We start from the raw sequence: 13,019 nt of genomic DNA, 5'->3' as shown, positions 1-13,019 counted from the left end.
TTAATCGTTTATTCAAACTTCAACAAACTATAGGTTTAACTTGATGATAATGATTACAGACAAAGTGGCGTCTTAAACCACAAGCATTGGACTACAAGGGACTATTTTGCATAAAATAAACTTAACGAGCAAACAAATAATTGTCACAATTTTAATTTTGAATTGTATTGACCTCAAGTCGTTTCTACACCCACTAATTAGTGTACACCGGACATTGGTTGCATACAAACTGCACGGAAACTATGGGCTTTACTGGACTGTTTCATATCAAGCGATAATGTTACATCAGTCCAGAAGGTGTGACGTCGGCAATGTCATTTAAGTTTTTGTTACCAACAATCGATGGGAATGCTTCAACGACTCCCAGGCCGTAATTTACGCGAATCTGCTTCTTTTGATCGTAAAATGTTATTTTTTTGGCAAGGAGTTTTTATTAAAGTGAATAAAGGAGCAATAGAGTTGTTTCTGTGTGGCTTATTATGGGTATAACGGTCGAACGGGTCGAACTGGTTTATTATTATTTTGAGTGTAAATCTATGCAAATCCATTGAAACTTATGCATCATAGAAACCTAAATATAATAACATGAATATTTGAAAAATCAAGGTTTGATAAACAAATCGTCAATTTCTAAAGGAAAAGCGCACACATGATTTGTTTGACGTTTTTGTCCAATGTGTACACACAGATCTATGTGCACTGAAATAACGTGTAGTCTGGCAACCAGTTTCCTCCTGCTTGACACGTGACGTTGGTGTAGGCAGCGTTTAAAAGCCTTCCGGAATCTTTACACTCGACTTGAAAGGATGAGCCAGTTGTTTGGTACGATCCGGTCACGCCAACAGCTCGAACCTCGGAGCTAAGACGACTTTCATCGAAGAGACATCCGGACACAGCTGCAATGCAATGAGGATATTAAGTCTGCTTAGCGTATAGATAGATGGTTATTAAAATTGTCACCTTTTCCAAAAACAAACATTTCGTTTCAACATGCACAAATGAAACTAGAAAATATCCCCGAAAAATAGAAGTTTATAGAATATGGATATACATAATTAAGCCAGGAAAGGAACATCTCTCCTTGCGTCGAATCTGCAAAAACGAGGTCATTGGGCAGCAGATTGCGCCCAGTGCGATGTATGCAAAAAGAAGGGGCACACAGCCCAACAATGTATAACGACACAAAAAATAAACAATACACCTCAACATCATACCTTCCACAAAATCATAAAGACAAAACATCACTATCAAAAATACTATGCAATGCGAAAATGCAATGCAAAATATGCAATGCAACATAATGCAATGCAATGAGAACATTAAGTCAGCTCACACGACGACGTCTGCTTACTGTATAGATAGATGGTTATTAAACTTGTCACCTTTTCCATGAACAAACATTTCGTTTCAACACGCACAAATGAGGAACCATCAGCAACTGCGCTATCTATCATGCGCTAAACTTTGTGCGTGGTCTGCATGAAATGGATTACCAATCGACATTTACCCCAAAACATAAGCCGGGACACTATCACTACTTAAGGATAGTAACAGGCAGAAGTATTTGACCATAAGATTGGCAAGAAAAGATTTAGACAAACTGGTAAAAATTAACCATTGGCTATAACACAAAAATAGACTTTTGAAATCGGTTTTATCACTTTGGGCCAAAATTTTTCCCTTTGTCACTTTCCAACAATCTTACAAACGCAACAATTTGACGATTTTGATGATTTTGATGATTTTGATGAAGCTCAATTCGATTGAACTTCCGCCTTGTTAGGTGACCTGAAGATAGTACGATCGCTGATGACGCGGTCCACAGAAGTTTGACGAGATACAGATCTTTGTTCACACTCAGTGTGTCGGATGACCCCAGTAGAAGAAGGTTGTCTCTTTGTGTGAGAGGCAAACATCAGACTGATGTATTTTTGGGACAACATTAAAAAAATTCCGATTTTTGAGGAGAACAAATAAAGGTATGTCAGACAATTTTCCGCAATCAATTTAACTTGTTGCTGTTAAGCTGAACTGTAAGCCTATTATTCTGTTTTCAACTTCGTCTTCTGGTTTTATTCCCACTTTAAGTGAGATCACCGGCGAAGATTGCAGTTCTCTACATCACTCTGTCAGCAGCATCTTCTTCCTTCACTCCCACTATTTCAATATCTTCTGTCACACAATTTTGATTTTCTTTTCGCTTTTCGGCTTTCCTCGCTTTCTTTTACCAACTTTCAATTGTCTTATTTTTCTTTGGACATAATTTGGCCCTGTTCCTGTTTGCAACCATGGTACTAAATATAGATGGAGGAGACTTTCAGTACGTTGTCGGTAATGGGAGCAAATCTCCACCGAATGTTCATGAACACCTCAAGTGCGATGTAAAAGCAATAATATTGTGAAAGTAACTTTGTATTGTAGTTGTAAATTTTAAGGACTTTGTGCTGGTTTTCTAACCAGCGTGCTAATGCTACTGAGAATTTCAGAGTCATTTTTGAATCTTTATAGAAACAGCAGGGACTCAAGTTGCCAACCTCGTCGTAGTGAGTCCTGGTAACTCCAATTGATGAAGCAAATCACAACAACCAGATACCGCAACTCACAGGGCACATGGGGCTAACCCTATTCGAACTAAGCTATTTTTGTGAGGTAATGGCCTGACGTGTGGACTTATTCCATCCACACTTTCATTTGCTAATAACTTTTGATATAAAAACGTTACGAGGTTGCTTTTTTCGCAAAGTTAAAGCAAAATTATTGACAAACTGGTTAAAATTTTAAGTGGACACACATACTCTACCAGTTTTTTGCTATTGCTTTTTTGCTAAAAGTAGCCATTTTTTTTTAATTTTTCTGATGTCTCCGTCATAATCTCCTGAAATCGCTAATATCTTCGTTAAAGGCACATGGTCCAGTCATGCATGTAATCCGAAATGGTCAGCAGTCATGTAGGTCACGCAGTAAATCTTGGAAGGCACAAAACGATACAAATGTTTGCTAACTTGCTTGTACAAGATGATAACGTTTTTTAGATGACCTGGCAATTTTAGGAGTAGGGTGTCAAAAACTGCTGATAACTAAAAAACTATACCACATAAAAATGTCATTTTATTACTAAAACAAAGATGAATAATTTTTAGGAAAAGTCATAAAACTTCAGCTAATTTGAGCCAGTAACTTTTATGTAATCGATGAAAGTTTTAAGTATGGACGTAACCCGTCCACCCGTTAGTCCGAATAGGGTTAAAAGAATAAACCCTCATGCCCGGTGTCTAAAGAGAGGAACCTCAAACGCAAGAAGACAGAAACTGTTTGCAATTGCTGGAGCTTTTCAATGGTTTACTGCAAGGAAGAGTGAGGATTGAAATAATGCTTGGAGATAAATTGGACAAAGTCTGTCACGTGGTCAGGCATGATAGTAAGTTCGCGTTCTCCTTAGAAAAGATAAAGAATATCACAGCACATGACAAAAATGAAAACTGACATTGTATAAAATAGCTTGAAATATCAAGATTATAACCAATGGAAATATGGATAAACCGAAGTCAATGGGTTTTTTCGCGATACCAGGAAAAGTAAAGAATAAAAACAAGAATAAGGAAGAAAGGAAAATTTAAAACTTTTAAATTTGAATTTCGGTAAGTTTGTTGATATTTATTTGATACTTACCTGTATACCTATATCATTGTCAACTGTACCTAACAATACTTACTCACTTACTCATTGGCGACTCTAAGGCCAACGAGTTCAACTACCAAAGAACTATGGTGGTGCAAGCGGAAAGCCAAACCTGGCTTGACGAGAACACCTTCAAAGGCTTCTTTATGGAAGGCGGTTTCCTTTCCAAGTATGGGAAGGAGCTACAAGCGCTGAGTGCCAAGAGTCTGCAGCAGCACATATTTAACGTTACATTCACTGCTTCTGAGCATGAAACCAAGTCCTTGCTGATGGAACAGTTGGCGCTAGACCACAAGATGCCACTAAGTACACCCATAAGGACGTAACATATATGATCAAAGCATGGCGACCCATGCCACCATGTGACGTAATCACTTTATATCCAGAGCCAGGCGAGTGGTCACTGGATTTAATAAACGAATTTGCTTGTCAAGCAAAATGGGTTAGCTAACCCTAGTTCTAGAACATCCCCGAAAAGGTGCAAAGGTTTGTTGAATGAATTTCCATCACCAAGACTGGGCATGAACATTTGCCACTCTGCCAGATATAAAAATTTCGGGGCCACCTGCTGACATCAAAGTGCCCAACTAAAATAAGACGAAGCCAGGCCGATCTACCTCGGTTCGGGCGTTCAAGACGACTAAAAAACGGGCGCCCGAAGCTTGCGAGGAGATCAAAACGCTCTCTGGACAGACGCAACGAACGCTTCTGCCAAAAGTTGGAGGCCGCTTTCCTTGCGAGAAACCAGCGCACGGCCAGGCGTTTCTCCGCTTTAAATTAGAAAAACTTACGAATCAGAATCTTTGCCCACCAGGCAACAGATCACCTGCTTTGTTTGCCGGTCATCAGGCTTCCACGAGCCTGATTGTGGAGCTGCACGACCAAAATTCAAAAAAAAACATGGCAAAGAACGTAAGAACCCCACCACAAGCGTTGATGACTTTCGTGGGCCGCGGAGGGAAACACAAGCCCAAAACCCTCGAGCAAAGCAGCCTCTCTTCAGCTGCTGAGAAGTTGGATAACCTCCTTTCCAACGCACTGGTGTCCAAGAAATCTACTCCAAAAGACCACAACGCATCCCACGCCAGCTCCAAGGATGAGCTGGTCTCAGTTGACAAAGACCACCAGTCAACTGACTCGGAGTCCGGTTCTTGGAGAGAGTCTATGCGGGCTGGATTGACCGGGATCTCTCTTCAACACCGAAATGTCTTCTACTCGATGGATGAGCTTGCAGACTCAGACGACGGCCTTTCGTTCAGACGACCAATACCCCTTAAACTCTGCTTTTTCTCTATCTTTAATCATGTTCTCAGGTACGGAGAGCAACGATTCGGACGCCGGACTAGGCAACCTCAAGGTTGGCTCAATGAACATCAACGGAATATCGAAGAAATTGCAAGATGTCAAAATGTTCTTTACATCTTACAGACCCTCTGCATTAGCCATACAGGAAACACATAGGACCTCCACAGATCGACTCGAGACGTGCGCACAACATAACAACTACATTACATATACCAACATCGAATCTGACAAAACCACTTTAATGTAGGGACAATGTTCGTTGTGAAGAAAGACATACACGACTGGTCCGAAATCACCCACTACACCATATTACAAAACCGAATTGGACATCATCAACTTAAAACTTTGAAATATACATTTACACCCATTTGGATACGAATTTATTATTCAACGTTTGCAGTTCTCTTTGTGGAATGCAAAGTATTCGTTAGGACAAAGCAAGAATATCAAATTATTCGTAAATAAATGGACATTCCTTGACATGTTTTCTGATAGCGCAATGAAATGATGTACCTTGTTCACAATTGGTCCCACTCCAGTTTCGTTCATCGCACTGGCAAGTATACGAATCTTCATCACCTCTGCACCTGCCTCCGTTCTGGCATGGTGAGCTGTAGCATAAGCTTTCAACTGAAGACAATAATTCAAATTTTTCATTTAAATCAATCTTGTTTGTTACGAAACAATGTTTAGAGTTCAAAATGAACTGAGGGAAACCTCGTACACATGTCATGAGAATAAAACTATGAATGAGTTTGACTTACTGACTTCGCAGCTATCTCCACTGATATACCGGGGGCATGCACAGATACGCGAGCGTCCTCTTGGGGCGCAAGTTCCATTGTTCATACAAGGTTCATCCATGCAGGGATCGAATGCTGTTAAAATTTAATAATAAATGCTTTTCAAGGAAACTAATTGTTTGTGACCAAAACTTTTGTTGTTTCGCAACAAACGCAACAAGGCCATTTCTAATCATGCCGTTTATTTGAAACATCAAATTATTATAGAGCACGAAGTTCAAAAAATGTGCCTATATATAACATTTAAACATTTTTTTGTAAAATGTGCCTTCTTTGAAAGCAAGGGTTAAAAAGTTAGTCGTTACATTTACTTTTGAGTTGAAAACTTTCGCTCTTTCTTTTTATAAGTTTCTATTGTGATGATCACGATGATCATCATCATTTCTGTTGTAGTCTATTGGAATCTCTTTGCGGCTTGTGCCAATGTTCGGATAGTATTGATTGATAGTAATGACTTTTTTACTACTTGTTTGTTTTTACGATCCATGCTACAATCAGACTTCAGATGCTTAATTGTTTTGCAGAACATCTTATTGCTGATGCTTTGCTCACATGATAACAAAAAAGAAAATTGTTGAGGTCTTAACCCTTAGAAGGTTGGGCTCCTGGAGTCTTGCTCAGTTTGTGGGGCGGGGGGCTGTCGATTCTTTTTATGCTTTAGAAGTGATATCTCTGTTATTTTTTAAGGCACGGTTATAAAATTTGGGATTTACTTTGTAAAATTATTCACGCTGAGCATATCCGAAAATTAAAACTATGTAAATTTTAGAAGTGCTCATATACGTTGAAATGTTGAGGTGACTTATGACTGTGATTGTAGCGTGAGTTTACACATTATTTTTTGGTAGAGTAATGAAGAACAGTCATGCATTGCAATGTTGCAATTAATTTTTTTTTTACATAATTTTACATAAACAATCAAGCTTAACGAGACATGGGCCAAATTAATTACTTTCATCCAGCTGGTGGGAAAATTTTGAACAATAGAAAATGAAATACTTCAGAGGATGTGCTGAGAAATGCCTTATATCTCTCAATTTATGACCTTTATTCGCTCAAAATTTCAGCTCAATAGAGGTGAATAAAAGTTAGGAAAAGTCAAGAAATCTCGTAGTCGCAGCCTCAATGGTTTTAGAGATACAACTGTTGATACAAAAAAAGTGAATTGACAGACCCCCCAACCTTCAAAGGGTTAATGAATTCAACATCGTTCAACACACAAAGATAAAATTGTGGTTAGCACTTGATGGTTGCCGGATTGATGAAATGAATTGGATTCTGTGTTTTGTACTAATTTGTTATGTTCACATCTTTTTCACCATGCAGTCTACATGCTTTCCGACTGTTGTCATTGCCTTGTCGTCTACCTATCTCTAGCATTGATAAATCTTCATCGGTTACCTTGTTATAGGTTTTCCGCCTAAATCGCACATTAAAGTGCAAACTTCTTTGCTTTCAACCTGTCTGCAATACCTGATGGCAGTTACTTGTCTTCGCGGAAGCTAATTCGTATTCTTCAACAAACTTTAATCTGTTCATCGCTTTTCCACCAACAAAATCCCAAGCTGGAACCAAATCTCTTGGTATTTTCTTAGGGATGGTAGAAGTAGGAGATTGCTCACACAAAAAGAAGGTGGAAAACTGGAGGGTCTCGATATGTCTGGAAAACCGCGATATGTCTCATACCCAGGTGCAGCGTATTTGATCTGGGTGCGTGTGTACAAAGTGTGTATTGCCAAAATAAATGTATGAAAATATGTGATATCATGCTTATGTAATTCTATATGTTTTGCTATACTAGTCATAATAATGCAGCAATAGATTTCACGCTACAGTGGTAACAGTAGTTAACCTCACACTGCTGTAACAAGGATCTGTCGATGTTTTAGCATCCTAAACCTCGCTCAAAATATAGCAATAAAGAGAATCGTCCCGGTATTCCACTGTCCATATGTATTCTGCACGATGTCACATGGATATCTTCAATTTTGAGTTCTTGCTTCAAACTTTGCACATATCAATCAATTTTGTGCATTAAAATATATATGCCATACGTCATTTCGTACTCAACCTTACTTGAGCGAAAGCGGCACTTAGTAATACAACGACAAATATAGCCGTGTCAAGCTTACTTGAGTGAAAGCGGCACTTAGTAATACAACGACAAATATAGCCGCGTCTTTTGTCTGGATATAAGATTCAAGCAGATTTTAAACTTTTATTATGTTTCTAAAAATTGAAAGCTTGAAAGTATTTTCTTGTTTTGAAACAAAATATTTTCTTACTGTGTTGGCAAATATAGAACTGGGTCGAACTGCAGCCTACATCGTGCCACTTCCCGTCGGTGTTCAAGATCGCCCCACACAGTTCATCAAAAGTTTGTGGTTGGTTTTTGCCCCAGTTTTGATATGCAGCTTGGTTGCGCAGTGGCACTCTTGACCCATCGACCCATCGCCAATCGCGCTGGTTGAGCTTATCCATGCCGATCAGGTAGAAAAGTGGATTTCCTATAGTGTTGAGACTGGATATTTTGGCAAACAACCTCTGCTGCACTGTCGACGTCTTGATAACAGCGAGGTTCCCTCCCAACAACTGGCAATATGCTTTTGCGTCATCATAATTTGCTGGAGTTTGGACAAACGTATAAATGTTGCGACTGATTTCTAAAGTAACAAAAAATGTTAAATCTTAAATAGGAGAGATAACACAAGCCAACACACTTTTTGTGTCAGCATAGTAAATGTCATTCTAGGGTATATTTTGGGTGCTGAATTCAAAAATCACATCAGATTTTTTGTATCACATCAGGATTTTATGATATCTGGGTGCTGTTTTGGTAAAAATGGGTAAAATCGACTCCTCATCTGTATTGGTAGACTATGGCGTTTCATGGAATTTGAACTCTTTTTTGTCAACAAGGTCTGTGATAAAGTCTAAATTCATCACGATAAAGTCTAAAGTCTACACAAGAGATACAAACATAATATTAATGAAAACATTGAGGTATTTCAAGACCTTTTTTATTTTATATTTATTTTTAATTTTATTGAAGTGTGGTAACTTGAACCTAATTCTTCAAAGTTTATCTGCAAACACTAAACGTTCAACGCCTTTTTTTTACAAGAGTAGGCTACATTGTTACTTTTTTCGTGTTAAGAAGTAGGTTTGATGGCTGTGCAAATCCCCAATACATATTTTAAACCTTTTGGTTTTGCCATCTTTTCCTTTTGTTGGTGCTACAGTTGGGTGTTTGTAATGTCATTCGTTATTATGTTTGCGCCAGCAAAGAAAAATAAAATTGAAGAAATTGAATAAAATAGACACTTAAAAATAGGTTCAATTCTACAGAAAAAAGAAAATTCACATGCACATTTGGGAAACGTTACTCTGGACAAACTTTCGCTTGCATGATTTTTGTGAATGTTGTGAGTGGATTTAAGATTTCCATTGATCTATCGTCTTAGGTTTTCTACACAAGCTTTGCATGCAGCATGTGTGGAGCCCATGATTTGTCCTGATCAGTGATCACCCAGGCGAATTTTAAAGTATGTAAGATATGCTTGTTTCACAAAACTTGTTATGGTTTGCCTTTGGTTAGGAACAGTAGCTTATAACTGCTCCATATGTAACAAAGAACATCAGGGTCATTTTCACACTTGTTTGAAGATGTCATTTTGCTACTTATTCACACCACAAACAGAATTAACACCTTGCTAATATGAAAAAATCTCAATACATGAAAATTCAAATAAGAATGAGTCATAGACAAGTTTCACATGCGCTTAAATCTCCACGTTCAGCGAAAAAGATTAAACCGATGTTATTTATCAAAAAGTAGAATGGTAGCCTACTAAGCATTCAGGCGAAAGTGAATGTAACCCTGCCTGTTAGGGGTGGTTTATGGACAGTTCTCAGAAGGTACATAAGTTGGATGGTCTACCGTAGACAGATGGTCCACTAGCCAGATGGTCTAGGTGACTCGTTTGACCAGTGGACCATCTAGCTAGGGGGGCTTCTGACTAGTGTACCTTCTGAAGGTAGGTCGGTCACTCCAATGGTCATGGTGTCATCATACATCTCCAAATGTTACAAAATAAAATCATTTCCATGAATATGATAAATTTTGAAACACTTTTGGCTCATAAGGTCTTTATAAAACGGTAACAGTAAGAGAAAATTCGGCCAAAAAGCCAATATTATGAGAAAAAGTGTCATGCAAAAATCTCAAAAACCTGATGTGATGGATAAAATCTAATGTGATTTTTGAAATCAGCAGCCTCAATATACCCCAAATCACGTCTTACATTGCCGACACAAAATTTTTTATCTTTTTTGTTGGCCTGTGTAATTTATTCGCCTTTCAGTACTGTACGTGAAATACAGAATGAGAAAAAATGCAAATAGTCGAGAAGCACCAACGAACTTTGCGTTTTCAAGTTAAAGTGCTTCTTATATAAAACCACACAAAGTTTTAAACGTAAAATAAACAGTGAAATCATAAATGAATAATAAATATTAAAACAACGTATCCTATGAAATATAAACTGTGATGTAAAACTAAATTGCTTAACAGGTACATATGATTTGATATGAACGAAACAACAGAATACACTGCAATGAGGTTATTTTAGGGCTTCTTAAACAGGTAAATTAGTTTTATCCAGAATTTATCAGAATGTTTTGTAAGCTTTTTGAATACTTCAAATAGCTTGTTTTTTATTGATTGCTCTATTTCACTCTAGAGCTTAATTCCTCTGTGTGTTAGCTATTAAGACACGAATTATTCAAAGAAACCTCTCATACACAGCAGAACAAGGTTTCTACAAACGTGTTTCCAGATGGTTTGACAACTACTGTCATCCATCTTTCTTGAAAGCATAAGTCCTAAAACCTTGCCAACGATTCCATTTATCAGTCAGCGTAAAATATGTTTCTATTATGAAAGATTTAAACCTATTTGTTCTTGATCGCACTCGACGTCATTTCTACACGATCGTGTTTGCATTGTTTCGTCATTACAAGAACTTCCTGGCGCTCCGCAAGATCTACTCCTGGTTTGCCGACCATTTCCGCAGGTTGCTGAACAACTTCCCCATCTGCCCCAATTTCCCAAGTTTCCGACTGATGAGACAAAATGGCCGCAATAAATGTGACAGAATAATTTCATTGCAACAAATTTTGCATCAGTTTGTAGGGCAGCACTACGAGTTATATCAGCCGGGAGATGTGATTCTCATACAAGCCGCAGGTCAACAAATTTGGCTTATTCGGCTCTTAATGATGATATGAATGCTTAATGTCTACAAAATAGCGTACTTACATTAAAACGTTTTAACTAACATCTAAATCGTTGAGAAATGAGTTTCATTATCTAAATTAATGTGAAGAATTTCCAACACTTTTGCCAGTCGTCTACAAACAAATTAAAGAAATCTACGAAAAAAAGCTCACAAAAAATAAGATACAGTTGAAATGTTATAAGTAAATAAATCAGTTAAGTTATAAAACTTCTAAAACTAATTGATAAAGCTTTCGCTACCGTAAAGACAGCTTCTTCAGTATTTGGAAAAGCATTAAGCAAGGTGAGCTGTAATTGAACAAGTGCTCTGATGCCTAAAGCTAGTGCCTGAAGCCGACGTGTTGATTCACTGTTCACTGTTGGTGAAGTTGTGTTTCTGTTCGCAGTTTTAGTTTGTGCAAGTTGGAGTGAAGGGTGTTGATTTAGCTGGTCTGCTGTTAACTTGAGTTGTGTTATAGAATGATTATTTATTTTGCAGATTCGAGTTTTAAGTTTAATAAAGCCAAATAACGGTTACAACAATTTATTAAACTTATAATTTAAACATGGACAAGGTCTTGAAACCTGAGCGTTTGGAAACTGAGCCAAGTGCTCCGTCAGCAGTCGACGGATTCAAACATTGGCTTGAGACGTTCAATCACTATTTAGAAGCTTTGGCTGCAGCAAATTTGAACCCAGACAATTTGAAAGTTTTAATCAACATGGTGTCCCCGAAGGTTTATAAAAGTATAGCAAGTGCTAGAGACTATGAATCGGCCATGACTATCCTGAAGGGTCTCTATGTAAAGCCTAAGAATATCGTAGCTGCACGTCATCGCTTGCGCACATGTCGACAGCAACCTGGTGAAACAATAGACAATTTCGTTTTGCGCCTGGAACATTTTAGTAAAGAATGTGAATGTAACGATGTGACCGCCGAGGAGCATCGTCGCGGACTATTGAGAGATGCGTTCATTGCCGGTCTGTCTTCGAGCGGGATACGCCAACGATTGTTAGAAAACAGAAGTCTGGATTTTCAAGATGCATATGAGCAAGCTCGTGCTCAAGAGCTCGCAATTGCAAACGCTGAGGCCTATCAAACACCAACCAGTTCCATGGCGTCCAGCGGTGCATGTGCGTGGAAGTGGCCAGACAGACAGGAACGACTTTCCAATCAGCAAGAACCGCAGTGCGCCGAACCAGAGCTTCTTCAGGCAGCTTATGCCAAGCAACTGTGTTATTTCTGTGGAGAAGCTCGCCACCCCAGAAGGGAATGCCCAGCAAGAGATTCAGTTTGTCACTACTGTTCCAAAATCGGACATTTTTCGAGAGTCTGTCAACAACGTTCTGTTTGTTCTAAATCTAAACAATCACAGCGCACCAAATTGAACACTATCCGAAGCTCAGTACTAGCTACAGCTCATCTTTCAGCAACGCAAAACAATAACAATGTTTTTTGTGATGTTTTAATTGACGGTTTTACTGCAAAATCATTGATGGACACGGGGTCATCAGATTGCTACGTTACCAAAAGATTTGTCGATCAACATTCCTTAAAAATTCATCAAACATTGGGCGAAGTAATTTTAGCCGAAACATCTGTTCGTTTGCCAATCTTAGGGCAATGCTTTGCTACCTTGATCGTAAACAAAAATGAATATTCGAATGTTTCCTTCAACATTTTAGACAATTTGGCCACGGATGCAATAATCGGAGAGAAAATTTTTAAAGAACACAAAAGCGTTGTATTTAAATTCAATGGACATCGTCCTGTGCTGACTCTTAACGCCTTACCAAAAATGAATTCGCTTCACCCTAAGCCCTTCGACCATTTAACACAAGATTGCCATCCTATTGCTGATAAGGCCAGACGATACTCCAAACAAGACAGAGATTATATTCATGAAGAAACACAACGCTTGCTACAAGACGGCATGATTGAACCCAGTAATTCT

The 13,019-nt window shown here is 38.4% G+C and overlaps 1 protein-coding gene across 2 annotated transcripts in view; it reads right to left on the bottom strand.

The window, feature by feature from the left end:
* LOC145769154 (uncharacterized) overlaps positions 1 to 13,019 on the bottom strand; it is a 37,937-nt gene continuing 24,918 nt past the window's right edge. For both annotated transcript variants that reach the window (XM_082580748.1, XM_082580754.1), the window contains exons 16-20: positions 10,740 to 10,907; positions 8,072 to 8,449; positions 5,748 to 5,861; positions 5,497 to 5,613; positions 1 to 896 (exon numbers count right to left, since the gene is read on the bottom strand). In XM_082580748.1, coding sequence (XP_082436874.1) covers positions 691 to 896; positions 5,497 to 5,613; positions 5,748 to 5,861; positions 8,072 to 8,449; positions 10,740 to 10,907 — 983 coding nt within the window. In that variant the 3' untranslated portion in view covers positions 1 to 690. The remainder of the gene's footprint in view (positions 897 to 5,496; positions 5,614 to 5,747; positions 5,862 to 8,071; positions 8,450 to 10,739; positions 10,908 to 13,019) is intronic.

The sequence above is a fragment of the Aplidium turbinatum genome, chromosome 1, assembly GCF_918807975.1.
Source record: "Aplidium turbinatum chromosome 1, kaAplTurb1.1, whole genome shotgun sequence".
NCBI classification, from domain to species: Eukaryota; Metazoa; Chordata; class Ascidiacea; order Aplousobranchia; family Polyclinidae; genus Aplidium; species Aplidium turbinatum.
Note: the sequence above shows the minus strand (reverse complement) of the source record. Positions and strands in the feature narration are given on the sequence as shown.